Source organism: Plectropomus leopardus, chromosome 8 (assembly GCF_008729295.1).
Source record: "Plectropomus leopardus isolate mb chromosome 8, YSFRI_Pleo_2.0, whole genome shotgun sequence".
In the NCBI taxonomy this organism is placed as follows: domain Eukaryota; kingdom Metazoa; phylum Chordata; class Actinopteri; order Perciformes; family Serranidae; genus Plectropomus; species Plectropomus leopardus.
This window is the reverse complement of record NC_056470.1, coordinates 5,461,353-5,482,922: the sequence shown is the minus strand read 5'-3', so window position 1 is coordinate 5,482,922 and position 21,570 is coordinate 5,461,353. Positions and strand designations below refer to the sequence as shown.

Genomic DNA, 21,570 nt, shown 5'->3' with positions numbered 1-21,570 from the left:
AGTTAGCCAGTTAGCACCTTAACAACACAACCAAAAACTGAAAGAACGCAACATATTCGAGGGGCGACGAGGGCCAAATGAAGAACACTGCTGAGGTACTTTTACTATGATAACAAATGGTGCACGGAGCTGCTATTGATTGAAAAATGGGTTGGGTAAAACAACTTAATCTAAAACATTAAGGAACAGCTGTTCATTCAGATAAGATCCGAATTATTTTAGAATTCATCTTGCATCTTTTAGTGCGGCTTTTTTTCTATCGGCAACCAAAAAAAATATGAATATTTATTTCCTCAGCATTTTAATTGTTTTTTTCATTATGCAACTGACAACTATAGATGATAATAACACAGTGACGAAACGACAGACTGTGTACTGAGAGACTGTGAGACAATATGTTTACAAAGATTATTTTCATTCTGTTTATGGCTTTTCATTCACTGAAGTGTCACAGTTACAGAGGGCTGAGTTAAGTTGCATTAAAGTGTCTTTCTGTAGGCTTTTGGACTTTTGAAAGTTTACATTTGTGCAATTACAAAAGGTACTTTGGTCACCAAATTTGAGAACTTGGTGGCTCATGGGGCCAGTGCTGAAAATGATTAGTGTCTACGCCATTTCTACTAATTTATCCCCCTAAATCCTAAACACTGGGCCTTTAAAGTGACAAATCTAGACGTTAAGGCTTTCCTGAATATCAGTTTTTGGGATTCATAGTTTCAGTGAGTAATATGAGCCATTAATAGAAGCTTCCATGAAAACTGATTTTTTAACATAATTTTTTTTTAACATTAATTTATTGCTTGACTGACCTGTCACGGGTCAAACTGTTGTAGTCACAAAGCTAGGCCTATCCCTAAGTCTAAATGTCAGCTGCAATAAATATATAATACCAATTATCAGCTCAAAATTGGAAACAAACAAAATAAAGCTAATCTCTTTTAAGCTCTTCTGCAACAAAAGGATTGGAGTTACTCAACAACCTGCACATCACAGAAACATCTAACTTTATTCACCACTTTCTTCTGTTGCTCATACCTTCAACTTTTAATTCCAATACTTCCAACAGCACCTGAAGGCAGCATATGTTCTTCTCCTCTCTCTCCTTTTCTGCTCCATAAACATGTATAGTATATTACTGGGGGGAATAGCCTGTGATAATTAGGTGAGATAATAGCTTAAGTCAGTCAGTTGTTATGGTGCTGAATGAGGCCCAGTAAAGCTGTGCAAACAGCCCAGAAATAACCCACATTATCATCGCCATCATTCCTCGGCTGGCTCGCGCCTGGCAAGCCAATGCCTCAGCATTTTTATGGCACCATTGCGCTGACGCAGGCCTGTTTCCTCTGGGAGCCAAGAACCATCCATAGTGCTGGATTACAGACAGGGCCCTCCACTCCGCCAGCTCGCTCAGCCTCTCGCTCTGCCTCTCGCTTTTTAAAATAAAGACTATTCATTACCGCGGAGGGACCCCGGGCCGACAGACCTGCCGTCTACCTGCGGTGCGGTGCACCAAATTGAGTCAGCCTGCCTGCCCACCGACCAAACACTGCTCTCGCTCCATTTCCTGTTGGCATACATTCTTGCGTTGGATTTCAATTTAGAGAAGTCTGGGAGGGGAAGATGACAGATGCAATACACAGGCAGGCAGAAAGGGAGCGTAGGAGCACTCCAACAACTAACCCTGTCATCTTCCCAACGCAGACAGAAACTCAAACCGCTTTTCATTTTACAAAACAATCAGACGAGCTCGCACAAACAAACTCGACCCGTAAACTGCGCATTTTAGGGCAAAGCAGTAGAGCACAATTTCATAGCAGCAAAGTGAGACTAATTCAGCTGTATTGATCATTCAGCTAACTGCACAGCTCATCCACAAATACAGCACCGCAGAGGCCAACTCACTTTCATTGTTATAGTCTTCAAAATATGCAGAAAAAAAAATCCATTGTAGTAAAACTGAGTGAATGAGGTAAGTGAGAGAGTTGGGCCAAGGGGCTAATAACTGCTGTGCTTTTGCCCAGTGTGTGCAAAAAGCAAATGGCTTGATGGTTGACAAGGAATAATACTCAATCACCAATTAGAGTCCATGGGAAAATTGGCCTTCCAAGATGGCATTAAGCCATCAAGAGTAATCACTAAGTGGGTTTACCAAGCTGTAAAAATCTGGCCGTATGGCTGTGTGCCTGCATGCTGGATCTGAAGATATTTTTACCACTTGAAGCTTCACTGTCACTGGTGTACTAATGACTAGCTGATGCTGCGACACTGCAAGACAAAGCCAAGTGACTCATGTAGCCAATTACGGACAAGTATGCTCCGGATTCTCTTTCATCATGAGTAAAGAGCGTCTTCACTTAAAGGTCAAAATAGGCAAATTGGAGTCTTGATGTGGGGCTGAAGAGGAGCATGAGGGAAGAGATGGAGAGTAATGGACGAGGGGTAAGGAAATTCCTCAAGAGACCTGGAGATATATTAAGCATTGTTTTGACTTTGCTGGATAAAAATGGGGCGCCTCCAGGGGTCACCATGACTATAACACATATGTATTAACTGTTAATGCCTGTGGATTATAATTTTGCCTCTGGGTAATGTAGTGCTATTAATTAATTTGAGCTTAACTGTATTCCACAAGGGGTGATCTTTCCCTACCTGTGAGCTATAATTCACATATTTCAAAGTGATTTTATGGCTGCACAGTAAATTACTGTAATGTTGTGCAGTTACTCACCGCAGGGTCCTTTGTGTTGGATGTGGATGTTCTTCTGCAGGGCACAACCCATCGCTCGCATCTCGCAGGGGCTGCCGTAGCTGTGGCCGTCAGATCCGCACACCGGGTCGGACGTTTGTGGGCAGGCCTCGGGGCACTCGCACACTGGCTCGCTGTTCTTGACCACACACACCGCCCCATGTTCGCACACTTTATCCAGGCAGGGGCTCGGTATGCTGAGATCTGAGGGGCCGACCACCCAAGAGACAGAGAGCAAAGTTAGAGAAGGTAGGGGATACTGAACTGGGATGGGATGTGGGAAGAATATAAAACAGAGGTTGGAGAAAAGTCTAGGGCTGCAGAGGGCATAGGTGACAGGGAGGTAAGTTAGAGCACAGGTACATGGGGAACTGCAGGTTTTGTGTTAGAAAAGGTTTCGAAAGGAAAGGAGATATGATGAAGTATGCAATACAGCCTGATTCCTGTGACCCCCCCAGCTTCCTATGTCATTTCCTCGCCTTTGTGCCTATCCTGATGTATCCTGAATCTTTGAAGAGCTCCCACCGAATCCGGTGGCATGAGGACAGCGGATAAAAACATGGCCCTGTAGCACAATAGAGATGAAACAGCCCACGAACAATGGTTGTGCAGCCTTTTTTTTTCTCCAGGCGCGTAAACGCCTGGATTAATTGACGTTCCCAATGTGCCCCTTCAAAGGCTGCCATTTGCATCTCAGTGAGAGCCACCGCTTCAGCCAAAGCTGGTTGAACTGACATGGAGGAGCGAGAAAAAGAGTGTGAGAGGGAGAGAAAATGTAGAGGACGGTGAAAAAAAGAAACAGGCGAAGAGAAGAAAGAGCCCTCTGCTTAATAATTCAAAAAAGGCAAGCTCCTGGGCAGAGGCAGATATGAAATGTGAACATCACAGAAAGGTGTCTGCTTCAGTCTCTCCCTCTCACACACTAGCTCCAGCATGACTTCATTAAAATAAGGACTGTATTTTTGCACCTATGATTCCCGACAGCGGGCGGATGGGTGTAGGCTGAGCTGATATAACCTGACTTGATCAGGAGAGAGGAAACCCGTAAAAACTGGTATGAGCAATCTTTTGATCACAGCCTCCCATCATGACTCAATCAATTCTTCACAGCTGTATGTGTCAATGAAAATAATACATGTCATTGTGTATACTGAGACAGGGAGCTAGTGTGTGTGTGTGTGTGTCAGTTTTGAGGGCTTGGCTTAGTGGTTAAAAGTGTGAATAGTAGAATGGTACACACTTCGGTGTCAAGAGTAAGACGATAGCGCAGCTCCGGAGCGATTTTCATTTGGAAAGCTTCACGCATGAGGGGCGGATCACTCAGCTAAATGTGGTGTGTCTGCAGATTAGTAGAAAAAGCAGACGGAGGCGTCAAATAATTTTTGATGAGAGGCGCTCAAAGAGGTGCATTTTACATCCAATGTCAGGCAAACTTCCTCCTAGTCTACCTTTTATTTGAGCTTTTGTTAGAGGGGTGGGGGTGCTGTCATGGAAACTGGCCCCTGTAATGACACCACCCATGGCTCCATCATTATTGTGACCATTATGGGATTAGATGGCATCGCAGGGGGGCGACTTTTCGTGCTAGGAGCCCCGTGATTCATTTATCAGCTTGGAATCGTTCGGTAGTGCCTCTAATGCCAGGGTAAACTATCAACCGGCAACTCAGATGGAGGCAATTAGCTTGTTTCACTCTGACTGCGGCAATGGGAGGGGTGCTGTATGGGCAATAAGGATCAATGGCACCTGAATATCTTAGGGCAAGTTCTTAATAAATTATGATGGCAACTGAGGCAATAGGGATGGGAACTTACACGATTTTACTGACACCAGTGCCATTATTGATTCTGCTTATTGGTATGATTCTCTGTTGATTCCCTCATTGATTCCTAAACAAATTTACACAGGTTTTCAGCATCAACTGTTGTATCTCTGACTCTGAATACAGCGTTTGTTTTCATTCAAGTTTTCTTACTCAAAGACAAAGTCTGCTAAGCCTGCCTACATAGCTCTACTGTGATGACTTAAAATATAGAGGCTCATGCACACCTTCAGTAACTTGTAGACAGGTGCATAGAAGGAAAATGTCCACATTGTTCTATTTTTTTGCAACAAACCTTAGACCTTCAACAAGTGAAGCTATTTCTATTTAACCAAGTATACTTTCCCTCTTGCTGATCAGTTGGGAAGCAGAGGCCCTTGTGCATAAAATGATAAATAATTGAAATAAAGAATAACTGAAGCCCATGTTACTGGCAAAATGTTCAGCATATTGCCTATATTTCCACCCTTACTTAAGATCAATTTACAGATTTTACAGTGTTTACAACTGAATTAGAAGCTATCTCTAGTGGTAGCTGACAACATTTTTGCAGGTCTGTGAATGCAGCACAGGCAGAACACATCACTTTTTTTTCCTAAACAGCTGTCTGAGTTGTTTGAGTCACAGGGTGGATATTCATCCGTTCAGTCAGAGTGGATCAGATCGATGGATAAGAGGAGCAGCTACTGCAGAGGTGATTGAAAGCAAATTTTTAGATTTTTTTCTTCTGCATTGTCTGTGCCCAGAGTACGCTCTACGCTCAGAGTGTGGTGTAATGAATACCTGATTGACATGCATATATTGTAATAAGGCTCCTAATGATCCAAAAACAAAAAAACAATACTACGTGGCATGTGTTTTAACCGTGGCAGGCTGCCACAAATAAAACTCTGCATTACAAGCAGCACTGATGTTATCTATCTTCATTTAATGAAGCCACACTTCTGACTGCGTCTTCTTTTATGCCATGAAGTTTCAAACAGTATAGATGCATGAGTTTGAAATTATTGTTTTGCTATGCTCAACTGTCAGATAAACATGCCAGCATGGTGTATCTATGAAAAGGGGCCTACCTGGCCAATGCCCAGGGACCCAAGGGCTAAGGGGGCCCCATGCCAGAGCTTCTGCGTGTCGCTGTTATTGCAGTCAAAAGGCTTAGGCTTAGTCATCATGTAAATAACAGAGCCCCAAAAGTCCTTATAAAATGGAAATCTGAAGTCGTATCCTAAACACCTATTTTGAAGATGTCGCAAGAAAGAAATCATCGTGATACATATTTAGAGTTTTTCTATCTCGACAGTTTATCTATAGGACTTAAGATGAGTACTTTATGCAATATGGTCCCTTCAGCTATGTCAGGAGAAACAACAGCAAGTTGCACTTGCCCACGGGACAATGGAGGGCCTTTTATGTCTGTGCACAAGTCCCCATTGTATAATAATAGCCATATGCATGCCGGCATCAATAACAGGAATTGATAAACTCTGAGTCATAATATTCCTGTGGAATATGGAACCATCTCTCAACTGAAACCAGTTCTCAATTCCAATCCCTATGAGGTGGATATTAAAAGCCAAAGTAAAGTAGATTGTGCAGGTTGCCCACTACCTCCCACTGTTTTTTCACTAAGTTGTGGCTGTGATAAAACAAATCTTTCCAGATCTCGAGCAAGGACACAGACAGACTGTCCCATTTCAGGAAGTGAATGTTTCAGATTAGAAGGCAGAAAACAGCTACTGATTTCTGTGTTTTGATGCCAAGCTGCTGTTTCAAAAGAGCTTGGAGGTGCCACATAAATATGTAAGCCATTCAGTGCTGCTTAATTTGGTACGCCTTCAAAAACAATTGATTCCCCGTGATCTCTTTTCAACTCTTTGCGTGTGTCCGCGAGTGCGTGCGTGACAGTCGTAAGCTTGTGATCCAGGCTTAACTGTACAACCTTGGCCTCCATAAAAGTTCACCAGCCCACTTCCCAAGGACGGGCTCCTAAAACACAACTGCAGCCTCCGATAACGCCTTAGTCTCCCATTCTCTTTGTTTCACACACATAAAAAAGATGAAAGAAAATTCCCCTCCAAAACTAATTTTTTATCATCCTCTACCTCTGGGGGGCAAAAAATCTGCCTGATTTATTAACTGGAGAGGGTGCGAGGAAAAAAAAGACAAAACTCCCCAAGTGTAAAAATCTTATGACACAGTTAGAAAGCTGTCTTTTCCTCTCTCTTGGATGCAGGCAGAAGCTTTGAAATGGCAGCCTGTCACAACTAAGGCTTGTGGGATGGTGTTCACAAGCCTATTCCAGCTCTGTCTCTCTCCCTGGTCTCCTCCCAGACACTTAAATACATCTTCTTCATGCATATATCAGTGTTTCTGTCAGCCAGGTCCACAATAAATCAACGTCGCTTGGTTTAAGCTATTGCTATGTGAAAATTAGCTTGACAGTTGACTGGGAACATCTGTAATGCCAAACACATGGGCTCAGTAGCCAAGGCATTGTTTTAGTGGCTGAGCAGGTGCAATGAGGGGTCTGCTGTGGCTGTTGGGGGAAAGTCAGGAGAAAGAGTAAAAAAAAGAAAATATGAATAATTCTTTCTAATCATGGATTCTGCTCTGCTAGTGTGCACTCAGCTATGTTTCTGTACCTTTCTTGTTTCTGGACATTACATTCTGGGTGTCACCTCAGTGTATCCTCTCCTGCCAACTGTTGTGTAACTCTTCTGTTTTAATTAGTGTGGTATTTTAATGGCATGGCCCCGCTTCAGGGCTCGGAGGGGATTACTTCAGGTTAGGCCGTGCTGTGTCAAGTCACCCAAGCCGAGGCGCCGGCTGGCCATGTTGAAAAAATTTGAGGGAACCTGTTCATCTGATGTCCTCATACCAGATGAGCTATCATTACTGCCCACTTAGTGGTGTTATCTGACTGGTAAAGTAGCAAGGACACGGTGTAACTTCTTAACAACCCCTCTTTAGGTCGCTGTGATGGCACAGCGCGCTCCGTCAGGACGCTGGCTGTGATTGTGTGGTTGCCGCAGTGAGCAGGCGTACAGTGTTAACCCCCCGTAACATGTCGGCAAAATGCTGGGAGATTATTTTGGCGAGAGCTTCCTCCCATCTCCGCTCAGCTCATACATATGTTAATTGGACTTTTCCCCCCTCGGGTCTGTGTGCAATTCCAAATCGCTCCCCATATTATGCAGGGCAGTGAATCAGTGTAATCCAGGTGATGTTCGTGGTAGCCAACTGGCAGGGAGAATCACCTACTACTGCAAACCATTACAACACAGGACTCCAATGGGGCAAGGCCAATCTGCAGCAAGCCCCGCCCTCCATGTTTCTTCACCTGCAGGGCTTTGATCTGACTCCCTTTGCCTCCCTCGCATTAAAAACATTTATGTATCATATTAGTCGAGGGAGAGGGAGGTGCAGAGAAAAGGCTATATTAGCATACAGCAAAAGGCATACCCGCGGGCTGTGTCTGTCTACCACTGAACACTTATCACAGGCGGGGGGTGAATCGAAGCCTCTTTGTGCATTTACAACTAAGAACATGCTGCTCTTCAAAATGGAGACAAGCAAAAACAGCGTGGGGAAAGAAGAAAGGCAAGCTGGGATCCTGATCTTGTGACATGTATCTATCAGAGGTGACACGACATCTAAACACCGTCTAATCCAAACAAGTGGTTTTGTCATTGGGTTGCCAGAGGAAGTTTCAAAAATGATTTCTCAGACTGCAAAAGAAAACATATGTGGAAACGGAGCGCTCGACATTTATTGCATCTCCAATCAAGTCATGAGCTGCAGCGTGAGGAAGGGATAAGAAGAAACAGGAAATGAAATGAAAAATGTAGAAATTGCGGTTGATCACAGCCCCGTCGGCGTGCGCCCACAATGCCTCCAGTCACTTCTGGCACCCTGTTGACCCAGATTTCTCTGCAATTTCTTCACGATGACAGCCCGCGGGCCGCAGTAAGTGGACCGGCGGTCCCTGGCTGCTGTCAATCTGGCTCCCACGGCACTTCCTCTAATTAACTTGATTAGGAAAAACAGCGCTGGTGATCTCAGGCTGACTTAAATACCCCAGCTCCACGACTGTTTGTGAGTCCAATCACTGCAGCCGGCAGAGATGCTAATCAAATAAACATGCAAATGATAAAATATTCGGCACAGAGTCTTGACACCTAAGGTGACTGATTTTCCTTTCCCGCTTTGCAGAGCTCTTTGTCAATGACAATGTGTCTGCCGCTGAGTGATTTTGTGTTAACCTCCGGAGGCGACAGGCAACACATTTCAAGCAACTCGCTTGCACTTCCATGAGTTTTTCTACACTCGCAATCATGCACTACACACACACTCGGCTGCGTGCACATGAAATGACAAAAGAGCTGTGAATAAAGAATTTCTGTCCGCAAAACTAGCTCCTTCATTTGTTCACCCCCATTTTGCCTGACAATGTGTTCCTCTCAACTGTGTGTTTCAGTGGTTTTTACAGAATTATCCTCGTCCCCACTCTCAAAAGCCGCGCTTTGCTTGTATTTCTTTTTTATGAACAGCCTAACTACCAATTTAGAAACTCTCTTCTTTCTATTCTACTACTACTAGACTGAGGCCAGTACATCAACAGACTCCAGAGAGTTGTGGTGAGCCACCTCACACCCCTGCTTCCACTGATTCAAAGTACTACTGAGTAGGCTCTGAAATAGCTCCACTTAAAGGGGCTGCTGGAATAAAAACCATCTGGGCAGGAAGTAAACAGGGATAAACTCGGGCCAAGACAAAAAAAAAAGTTTTAATTAAACACTTTTATTATAAAAGTAGTCTCAGCTATTGAAAAATACATTTTTAAAAGATTTTTTTTTATTTTGAAAGACTTTTGTATCCCTTACTGAAAGACTATGTGAAGCCTTCAGAAAAATTTTTTACAATAGCCCTTTTTCTAAAGCCATCCCAAGGATTTTTTCTCCCTTTATTATCTATGAAAATTTTCCATTTATACAACACAAGAAAACAAAAATGTAGAAATAGACTATTATAACTGCCAGCTCACAGAAAAAGTGCACATATACCTTTTAGTCCGTACGATGCCTGAAATGTTCTCATGTGGATTGAAAGGCAGAAATAGAGACCATGGAACCAAGACCAGGTTAGCACAAAAATGGCACAAGACAAAGGTTAGAAATCTGAGTACTAAGGTACAATACAGACTGATACAGTCAATTATCAGATTGAAAATATATGCGATAAAGGGTCCCAAGATCTTAGAGCTTTGTCATTGGAGTACACCAAATTCTTTTAAGGTATAAACAAGGAGCCATGTCATTCATCCAATTTCCAAAGCAAGAAGGGGAAAGTGATTTCCACTTTTTAGGAAAAAACCCATTATGCTATGACAAAATACCAAACATAAGAGTCTATTGTAATGCATGGGAAGGAGTCAGAAGACCCTTTCCCACTGGACAAAAAACACACTAACACCTGCTAATACCTGGGTTTTGTATGTCATGGAAAAGGTTACAATGGGCATTCACACCCAGGTCAAATGACTCTGCAGTAGTCACAGGTATTTATCAGCTCCTGCTCAGATTGGCAGTGATGGAAATGCATTCCCTGGGCGAAAGCGCTATTTTTAACCAGCAAGATGCAATCACGTACAAATCCAAAATAATATCAGTCCCCGCCCAAGCAGTGCTCAAACTTCATTCCACATTAGTCAGCGCAAGATTGAGACTGAACAAGTAAGAGATGAAAAAAAGAAGGAACCATCATAACATTTATACTGGCCTCCGTGCTGCTTTCTTCTGTTTAAAAACCTGTTTTACGACTTTTGTGATTGTCCGATGCGTAGAATGTGACACACCAGTCTAAAAAATATGGTCGTCAAGCAACCCACCATTGCAGAGAGACTGCTGTACAAATGAAAAATGCAATCCAAGTAGCTCTTGAGCTTGGGGCAAGACCAGATCTGGGGTTCCATCACCAGTCTATCCAAAAGATGCTTCTAAACTAATCTAATCGGGTTAAAACTTAGGTTGAACATTAAAAAAACTGACCAATCAGTTGCATGGGACTCAAAAAAGCACAGAAGAAAGAAGAACAGCCTTTAAAAACATCAGGGTGCCAACCTACCTTCACTGCTTCATCGACTAAATATAACTACAACAATATCCAACGCTGCACACGCTCTTCCTTGTTTTGTGTTTTGATACCCTGCTGTGCTGACATCATATGGGGAGGGAAAGAAAATGACCTTGTTGCTTCAGCATAAATAAATTCTATTCTCACTGTGAAACGTCCAGTTGAGACAATCTGTATGGATTTAAAGTCGGTTATAAATTAACCGCAATAAACATCTCTTGCATATTAATAAGACTCTGCCTGATAGTAGCTTCTTTAGCAATCAAAAGTTGAAAGCTGCTTTAATCAATGCGTATTGGAGAACAGCAACATGGTATTTTAAAAGCTCTATAGTTAAGTGGCTGACAGAAATTCCAATGCAGTCATCATGATGGCAAACATGATCAGAATAAAGTCCAGAGAAAATACAACGGTGGCTGTGCGAACAGCTGTGTGATCTCATCATGTTCTCAGGTGATGACAAACACCTTTCATCTTTCTCAGAATCCAAGGCTGCGGACCAATTCACCTTCCTTCCCAGCAGCCCGCTCTGATTCACTTCCAGCAAATCCCTCACAGTCAGGCTTACGTGTTCTCGGACGTCTCAAAGATTTGCAGTCCGGACGCAAGTTAATCAGCTAAACGCCACTGTCTTCTCCATCTCTAAATTGATGTGCTTTAGATATCAATCAAATTATTCTGGGGAGGACAGCAGTCAGGACGTTAAAGACTTGCGTTCTTTGCATGTCCGTTCTTTGTGGAGGCAAGCGCCGACATGGGAGGGGGTGACATTAGGCGCCGTCACCCACATGAAACGAGATTTATGGCGGTGCCAGAACTGGAGCATTTCATTCGTTTGACAGCTGGCAGGGGCGATCGATCACCCCGCCCCGACACACCACTCAGCCAATGAAACCAAGATGGAGATCGTTATTTATCAAATAATGATAATCTAATAGATCAAACTCTTCCTTTTCAGATGTATGGAACTTTGTCTGAAGCCTACAATCTGCGCCTGAGTGGACGGCGAGCACACAGCGGTCATTGTGCGGGAATCTTTTGACACTGCCAGTCACTGTAAGAGAACAAGCACAGTAGAGCACAATGGGAGTGTGTGTGTGTGTCTTATACTGTATATAGTGTGTGTTCCTCTCCCGTGATCAGTGCGGGCTATTGATCGATCTCAAACAAGGCAGTCTTTTTGGAACAAAAAAAAAGCACACACTGTATGCATCCATCCCTTGGGGGTCTTGGAGGGTTTGTATATCTTAAAGGGACAGCTCTGAATTTTGGAGGTAAGGCTGTATGGAGTAGTCATCCATAGACAGTATATCACAAACACTAAATGTCTGTCTTTAACCTTAATGTCAGACATGATTTTCAACTTGAAAATGAAGCTGTTATATTGCTCTCTTCAAAGCCAGACTCCAACAGTGATTTAGCACTTAACACGGGAGCTGCTGGTCTGCCACTGCATTGAACAGTCAGTAAGTTAGTTTCAGTGGAGTCTGGTACCTTTGACCAAAGTACTGATGAGAGACTGAGAGCGTTACTGCAACAGCCTCCTTGTTGAAACGGGCTGTCAGAAAGGTAAAGTGGAGAAAATACTCTCAATTTAGCATTCACTTAAACTGGCATCCAATTTTTTTAGCTGGGACTTTTCAGCCTGTTCTTATTCCGAAGTCATCAAATAACTTCGCTTTTGCATTACTTTCAGTGTAAGATCCCGTCACCAAAAGCCACCTTTGCATTTGCATGATACACTGCTGGATGGCATCAGCTGAGAAAACGTCTGGACAGAAGTGTAAGTGGTGTTATACGCCGCTGGATGGCACCTGCCATTGCAGCATCACATGCAGACAGGAGGCTGAATGGAACTTGTCGCATCCGTATAATATGCCGCTGAGCGGCGTCAGGTTGAATTTCTGCCGGTGAAGATGTAATATAAGGAGCATGAAGGTTCCTACAGGGAGGGGCGGTGGATGGGTCCAACAACCCCTGGAATTTTAATGCGGGAGCCCAGTGTTTGCTTCCCGTCTGAGTTTGATAGGTTGTTTTTTTTTTACACCTTACTATGTGGCTCTTTTGCCTAAACCTAACCATCTGTGCCAACGTGCGTGTTTATTGATGTCCTGGCGTTGGTTATCATGTGCTTTTGTTGCCTAAACACAACCACGTGCAGAGTAATCCCATCATGTGCTTGTGTTGACATCATGGCATTGGCATCCTGGAACGTGAATAGCAGACGCAGAAGGATACCTAGAACGTAATATGCAGACGCTGATGCTAACTTCAAAGCAGCAATGTGTGACGACTAAGGATGAGAACCTGTTTGACTTTTTTAAGGTGATGTTTTGCTGCGGACCCCCATCTACAGCAGTGCATTGCTTTGCTTGCATGTTGGACTCCAGCCTGTTTTCCAAAACTGGGGGCATTCCAAATGACATGTACTATATGTAATATACTGTGTATGGATAAGTACCCCTTTCAACCCAACTTCAAAAAATCTGAACTATTCCTTTAAGTCTTTGGGACAGTGCTATTACTAGGAGGGATTTCTATGTAATCTGGACTCAGCCGTACTAAATCACTGGGAATAACATTGAAAGGACATAAGGGAAGGAGAGGGAAGACAGAAAGGAAGAAAGTAAGTTCTAACATGTGCATGGACACACACACACACACACACACACACACACACACACACACACACACACACACACAAACACACACACAAACACACACACACACACACCCATTGCACATCTGTCTGACTAAACCAACAGTCTCTGTGGGCACCTACGCTTGCCTCTTTTGATGTTTAATTAAAACTGAATCGAGAGGGGGGGGGTGTTCGTGGCGCTCTGTTTTGAAAAATATGCAAATGTCAATAAAAATGCATTAAAGAAACATACTACCAGTCGCTGACGGCTGCTATGCGAAGGGGAAGGGAGGAAGGATGAAGAGAGAGAGAAAGAAAGTAAAATAACTAAACAAATGAGGGAGTGGGTGGGGGGTGGGTGTGCGGGGGGGGGGGCTAAGACACCATTTGCCAGAAATAATGAAACACAGCAAAACACATAAGAGCTTGAACTGCCATTAATTTATGCACAGCTCACACGGACGAATAATGCTAATGAGTGCTGGTTGCCTCCCGATGCTGACAACTGGAGATAACTTTGGTATTCAGCTCCACCCCAACGCCTGGGGGATGGACAGATCTCGCTCGTTTTTATCGGCCTCTGTCACAACAGCAATGAAAATGTGGACAGCGACTCTGGACAGAATAACACAACGTGTCTGCTGTGTGGATTTGTTGATTGAGGCAATGTGACAGCAAGCAGCACCAAGCAGTTTGCTCCGGCTCTATCATGCATGCTGGGTTACCGGGTTACGACGGGAAAAAACAAAGATGCTTTTAATTCAGCAGGAGATTCACATAAAATGAGGCATTCAAATCATGTTCAAAATACCACTGGAGAGGCAAATAAACTGTATATGTCATGCCCTGAAATAAGCATACAGAATAAATACAGATTTCCCTAATGGATCCATCATGTAAAGGTTTTTAGCAATGATCAGTGCCAAAAATGGGTTGTTAGGATCCTGATGAAAGGGGAGTAAGCCAGATCAAAAGTTTACGCTCATTTTTCAAAAATATGCACAAGTTCAAAGGGTATTCTTTGAAAATTGCAGCTTTTACAAGCAAAAGAACCCAACAGATTTGAATGTATGCGTTTGGAGGTTTATTAACAAAGAAAAAATCACCCACAGGAAATATGCTTGATTAGGATGAACATGGCATTAAAAATTGAGCAATAATCCATGCACAACAGTGCCAAGTGGGTCTTTTTATGATGGCTTCACATTTTTTAATTTCTGCATTAGAGCTGGCCAGTATATGGATGTTATATTAATATCATGATATGAGGAATCGTCTTAGATTTTGGATGTTGTAAAGTTGTATGTGTTGTCTTTTCCTGGATTTAAAGGCTTTATTACAGTAAAGTGACACCAGTATAGTCACTACATCAACATTGCTGATTATTATTTACCAAAAATCTCACTGTGTAAACATCATGTGCAAGAATCCTAAAATATTGTCACGATATCGAAATCAAGGTATTTAGGCAACAACATAAACAAACAGAAACTTTGCTTTGTTTCCAGGTGGGATAGTACCTTAAAAAGCAGTTGTTTATCACCCAGACATTGCGGCTTTTCCAGGAAGGACTGTGCCTTGAAAAATGAAATGATATTTTGAGCCAAAACTTGATAGATATTTTTCAGACCATAACCATGTGGTTTTTGTGCTTAAACCTTACCACACTAACCACAGTGTTGTTGAAACTCTAAGTCCAAGATCTCACTGGAATTAATAAATTTAAGCTTAGTTTCTTTTCAGTTCAATCTGAACCTAAAAGGATCAGATATATGGGATTTTCTGCAACTTTTTAGCCACCAAATGTGGTTGCTTTATAGTGGCCCGTCACTGTACTTCAACTGGGGATAGCACCGTGAAAAGTGTTTGTTTTTTTATTGAGATATTGCTTTGTTTCCAGGTGGGATAGTGCCTTGAAAAGCTGTTGTTTTCCCAGGCAGGATGGTGTCATGAACAGCGGTTGGATTTGATAGAGACACTGCTGGGTGTCCAGCCAGAATTGTGCCTCCAAAAGAACTAAACCTACATTTTTGTGGCTAAACCTAACCACACGTTTACCACAACACAGTGTAAAGTTTCAACATATCTGCTCATGTTAATGAACATATGTAACATATCCATGGTTTGCACAAACATACAATGTCAACATTTTTGGGGGGGATAAGATCTCATCTAAATTTAAAGTTTAATCTAAGTTGTTCTAAAACTTAAACGATCCTATGTAAGAGATTTTTAAGTATACAACTGCAAGCAGTCAAACTCAGACCGTAGTGTGGCTTTTATGGCCAGAGATGCTAAAAAACGAGCTTTGTGCATTCATTGGGTAGTTGCGAGCTTTGATGAGATGATGGAGAGAGGGATTGATTGGGAGGCAGTGAGGTCAGGAGCTGACATGCACTACTGCATGCAGTAAGAGAGGAGTCAGAGGTGAGTAGCGGTTAGGCAGGTAGGAACAGAAGAAGCATTTCTTTTAGGTTAGACAGGAGATAAAAACAGAGAGCAGCGAAAGAGAAGACTTCTCCAACCTCACGGATCACATCTTTGCAGGAGGGTAAACAGAAGGAGAGGACATTAATGACACAAAGAGACAGAAGGAGCCAGTGGAAAAAGACGGCCGTACAAGACCCCTCCTGTTAGGTCCTCTCGGAGCGAGGGGAAGGGCTTCACCTCTCAGAGTCCACCTGATGAGGTCGCCCACTGGGTGACCTCATTTCCCACCTGCAGCCAGACAGCCGGGAAGACGACCACATGGACAAAGACAGACAGACAGACTGACTGACGCACTGAAACAAGAAAGAATAGCTTTTTTTTATACAAGAAAGAGCAACACAAGACAAAGAGACAAAGACAGTGGAGAGGGGAAAAAAAGCCACCTAAGTGGAAGACTGGCAGTAGAAGACAGAGAGCGGGTGAAAGAAACATGAAGGTGACGTTTCATTTTGGGTGCGTGTTTGAGATGGAGGGATGACGCGTGTGTCAGGGATGAGGATGGATGGGAGGTGAACGAGTGGAGAAGTGAAGGCACGGCTTTTTATAAGGAAGGCACACACGTCCTGCCGGTTCGAGATACCCCAACCCCCCTTTCAGAAATCATCACCGAACCATTTCAGACACTTTTCAGCAAACTTTAAAGCACATACAGTTAGCCTAGGAGATAGAGAAGGAAAAACACATTGAATATGCATTGAAATTAGCAGAGAGACAGAGAAGGCTTGAGAGGAAACAGGATTAGTCCCTATAAAAGCGCCTCTTTCCTGTCCTCCAGATCCACTCACCACAGGGCCCTGGATGCTTGATAGAGATAAGGGTCCTGCTCAGACACTCCGCCTTGCGTCGAAAGCAGTCGTTGGTGTAGGTTTGGCCATCCTTGCCGCACACGGGCTTGTAGGTGCCATCGCACTCGATGGGGTCGCAGGAGCAGCGGGCGTTCAGCTGTTCCACCAGACACACGGCGTTGAAGAGACACTCCTCCTGACAGTCCTCTGGAAGAAGGAGACGGGAGAGAAGGAGTGAAGCGATGAGTTGTGGATTTTTTTGAATTCTGCGTGGGACTATGAAGACAAACCCTTCACTTTTTTCCTTTAATTTGTCACCCATCTGTATAAACACAGATAAGGCCTTTTCTTCTGCCAATTTTGCAACAGTGTGACTGATCACCACAAAGGAGAGAGCCAAGGACAACGGAAGTACCCAGCAAGCGTAAAAAAACAACATTTCAAGCTAGCCAAAGTGTTGAACTGATTGTTCTTCCTGCTGCGCGCCACCGCGGGTCCGGCCGTGGGGAAATAAATCAGTTTTCATCCAAACAGTAATTACATGTCAGGGTGGACTGATGCCACTGGTAGCGCATGGAAAAGCTGTTCTTTTAGCAGCAGAGATTATTAAGCCTTTTTCAGGAATACATGAAACTGCTTTAACAACTCATCAGAAATGATTACATGTTTTCTAATTAGGTATTAATACAATAAGAGATCATTCTAAGAAGAGTCTAAGGGACTGTTCACAGAATATTCACAGAACATTCCCTTAGAAACACAAAATTAAAACAATCAATTTAATTACATTTATAAGTACAGGGTTTCCTCAACTTAGGGCAAGTTAAATTTAAGACTTTTTAAGACCTTTAAAGCCACTTGGGAAAAAATGTATGTGTTTTTACAGTTGCCAAAATTGAAGAACAAATGTGGACCAATATCAATTACTAAGGGATAGGAACAACTTTTCCTAATATTTACTGTAAAATGATTCTGATGTGAGAGGCATTTGATAAATCATATATTTAAAAAACAAATAAACAAAAACAAGTGTTCCCAGTTCTTTAAAAAAATCCTATTTCCCATGTCTAGACATATTCTTTTGAAATATTGATTTTAAGTATGACATTGTAATACCAATTAAGGCCTTATTTTTAGATTAATGAATGCAATGCCTTTTAATATTTTTTAAGGGTCAACAGGGTCCTATAAGTAGGAGTGTAAAAGAAGATTGGACAAATTCATTTAAAGCCAATACAAGCCTCTGCATAATTATATGGGAAGACATCATATTCTTCCTTTTGCAGTGCATGCATGGGGCCAAATATCTTTTTTTTCATTAAAATGAGAAATGCATTGTGATAATATCGTATCATGAGTTACTCCCATCCCTTGATTGCAGGTGGAAAGATACAAAAAAAACATGCAAAAAAGGACATTTTTAGTGTGTGTATAAGTTTTTGTTTATTTTGAATCTTCATTATATCATTGGTGTTTGAGGAAAAATGTTAATTTGTTGACTTCATTTTTAGAAATGCAACATTATTCATGTTTTCTGTTGAACTTAAGGTGCACTGCGAAGCTGCGAGAGTAATTTACCACTGTGGCAGAAATTATTACTTCTACCACACAAGAGACTGGATCATGAAAAAGTCAAAATATTAGGTTTCATTGAAGTACAGTGGTTTAGTTGGTTCAGGATGATATTAATTCTATTTCAGTTTAATTTTCTTACTTTTCCCTTAACTTTTATTAGAATAAGATCCCACTTAAAAACACTGTGACTGGCTGCCGTTATGTTCCTTGGTTGATGTAACCCATGACAACTGACTGGAGATCAGCTCCCATCTAACTTTAATAATAAAAGTTCCCCAATAACTTTAATAAAATTGGCGAACTCTAAACTCCAGAATTATATTTTAGGGTCAAGTTTTGGTCTAAACTATTACATTCATTACATTTTGACACGCTAAGCAGAAATCTACTACGGAAATTAACAAAAAAGAGAGAAACACTGGTAATGTAAAATGGCAAATTTGCTATTGAAGTGAGAAAATCCAATTTGAAGCAGGCCTCTGTTCTGCAGGCGCTTGCCAGGCTTCGAATTTATTTCATTCCTGATCAGTGGATCAAATTTGTACAGCAATTCAATTCCTTCTTCTCCTTTCTTTAAAAGCCTGTCATGCCACACTTAATTACATCGCTGCTGTATCTGAGTGAGAGGGCTACAAGGATGTGCAATGTCATGGTTACAAGTCGAAATGGCCATTTTCATTAGATACCAATTTGTAATTTGCTTAGGGATATGATTTCATGGATCTCTGTTTCAAATTGAATTATTCTTTCATTTGAAAAAGGCACAGCAGAAAAGGGGGGGAAAGGAAAAGCGTTCATCCACTTGCTCACTCACACACACATGCAAACATAAACTCACTACTCAGCCCGGAATTTGTGCAATTTTAAGCCCTCACACTCCTCCATCAGCCTGTCAAGCCGAGCGAACGGGAGAAGCCGAGTGTGTCAAAGAAGTGTGTATCAGCCTTCATTGTTGACTGTAGCAAAGGACGTCATGCAGCGATCTATTCTTGTCTTTGGTGTTGTCAGAGGTCTCAGTACATGGGTGGGGGTCTCCGCACATCACTGCCGTAAACTAACACGGCTGCGGCTTTGGCGAGGCATCCCGCCGACAACACAGCGGGAAAATTGGATTTCCTCCGATGGCTATCAGACGTACAGTAAGAGCTGACAGCTCTTTGTTGACTAAGGCTTAAACCCCCTGTTCTAATAGCACAGATAACAGCCCTGGAGGCTCTTATCAGGCTGAAAGAGGCTACTGCTAGCATGGATACAATACAGACCCCGAGACCTCAGAGTCATTTATCTCTGTGCCATTATATACTATGGCACAGTTACAGAGTTCAATTTTAATGGTAGCTCACCTGCACCTGCTCAAATTCAAGGAGGGAAGCATGTGAACTATGTGGATGCTGATACTGAGGTTTCATGACTGTGTTTTGCTTTGTTTGATCCTTTAAAACCATCCAGACCTTTTCTGTTCAGCTGACCCATGTGATCTTATCTAATGTTATATACATTTAACACGATAGTATTCATGTAACTTTTCATAGGGGCAGGTGGAGATGTTGGTTATAACAGATTAAATCTAGGGACGATTTTGAGCTGTGCAATGTTATGTTAAGTGTTAAGCACGTTGTGGTCACAGCAAAAAGATTTACAGCAACTGGAAAGAAAAGGAAAAAAACAAACAAAAACACATAATCGAAGAGTTGACTAAGGGTAGGGCATAATTTTTTTTTTAAAAAAAGTGTGACTTTTTCCTTCTTTCTTTTCAGTGTCCGAAATTAACTTTTTGACTCACCAGCCAATTTGACAGGCAGATTTTGTATTCATATCAGACCCTGTTTCTTTTATATCTATCTTTCAGCATGCTTTCACTTATACACTTTCACTATAGCATTTAAACCTCCAAAACCCCAGACAATTGATTTGCTTTCTTTTAAAAACATATCAAAATATATTATGAGTAGCTTGGCGGGAATTTGTTTTTACTTTTAAAGCCAGTTTTTTCAGGTTTCAAAGGTTAGTTAAAGGTTAAAAGTTATTAAATTATTTGTGAGGCAAATCCCCATTGCAAAGATTTACTGATTCCCAAAAAGGTATTGACCGTAGTATTTAGTGATCCAAACTAACTTTCTGTTTACAGCTAAATACCCATTCATAATTTGTCAGCAGAGTTGGGGGACATGAGTCACATGACTTGACTGGAGTCACACCTGAGTCATACCATTGAGTGTTTGAGACTTTCTTGATGAACAATGACAAAAGACTTGTCTTCACTTGGTATTCATGACTTGAGATGGATGACTTGAGAGGACTTGATGTTATTCCAATCAAATATTTGATTTTTCAGGATATTGAGAAGTTACATTTTGTTTCTGAAATATGACTGGGTGATTTCTAGTGTAATGTATGCAAACCTGGCAACTTACTAGGAAGTGGCAAACCAACGGAGGCCAATTAGTACACAAGGCAGCTGTCATGGAGGGGGCTGTTCCAAGATCCATGAAATATAGTGAATACAATTTGGATTCAAGGATTATATTGTTTATAAGTATGGCATTAAGCAGAGAACAGTGAGGTCTGCAGCTCAAAATCTGTGACATGACCATCATACTTTATCTGTCACTACAAACCCCACAAAGAAAGTCACATGAATGTATCTGTGTAAATAATGTATTCACTTATTGGCTGATAAGACATTAGTTAGTGAGCCAACATTTGATCAAATCATCAGAAATTTGTATGGCTTGACTTGTGATTTGCTGACCTGAGAAATGACTTGACCTGTCTTGCTTAACCAGTGTCTCTATATAAAGCTAAATGATGTGTCTCCACTTATCTCCATTGTACAAAAATGAAGCCTAAATACCCTGGATCCAGCCAATGCAATCTTGTGCTGGTGTAACTCAGATTAAAAAAAACCCAACCACTTAATTTAGCACTCACAGCACTGTATTATGTCTATTTCATTGCTAATATGTCCAGCTAACTTAGCGTTTAGCAGTTAGCAATGTATAGTGTTTATTGAAGTGCTAATAGTTCTCGCTAGTTTAGCGCTTAGCAGCTAGCATTGTATTGTTTATTCAAATGCTGACATGTCCGGCTAAGTTGGCGCTTAGCAGTTCGCATTGTATTGGGTTTATTCAAACGCTGATAGGAACCGCTAGCTTAGCGCTTAGCAGTTAGCACTGTAGTGTATTGCTTGAGGTGATAATATGTCCCACTAGCTTAGCGCTTAGCAGCTAGCATTGTATTGGGTTTGTACTTGCTAATCGCTACCGTTAGCTTAGTGATTAGCATTGTGATGTGTTTGAATGTGTGCTGATTAGCTGCCGTTTGCCTAGCTCAAAGTTAAGCTATGCATGAATTTGTATATATAACTGAATAGCTGCTG

The 21,570-nt window shown here is 42.0% G+C and overlaps 1 protein-coding gene across 1 annotated transcript in view; it reads right to left on the bottom strand.

Annotated features, from left to right (window-relative positions):
- agrn (agrin) overlaps positions 1 to 21,570 on the bottom strand; it is a 353,511-nt gene that overhangs the window by 95,313 nt on the left and 236,628 nt on the right. The window contains 2 exon segments of the mRNA XM_042491203.1: positions 2,729 to 2,950; positions 16,617 to 16,823. Coding sequence (XP_042347137.1) covers positions 2,729 to 2,950; positions 16,617 to 16,823 — 429 coding nt within the window.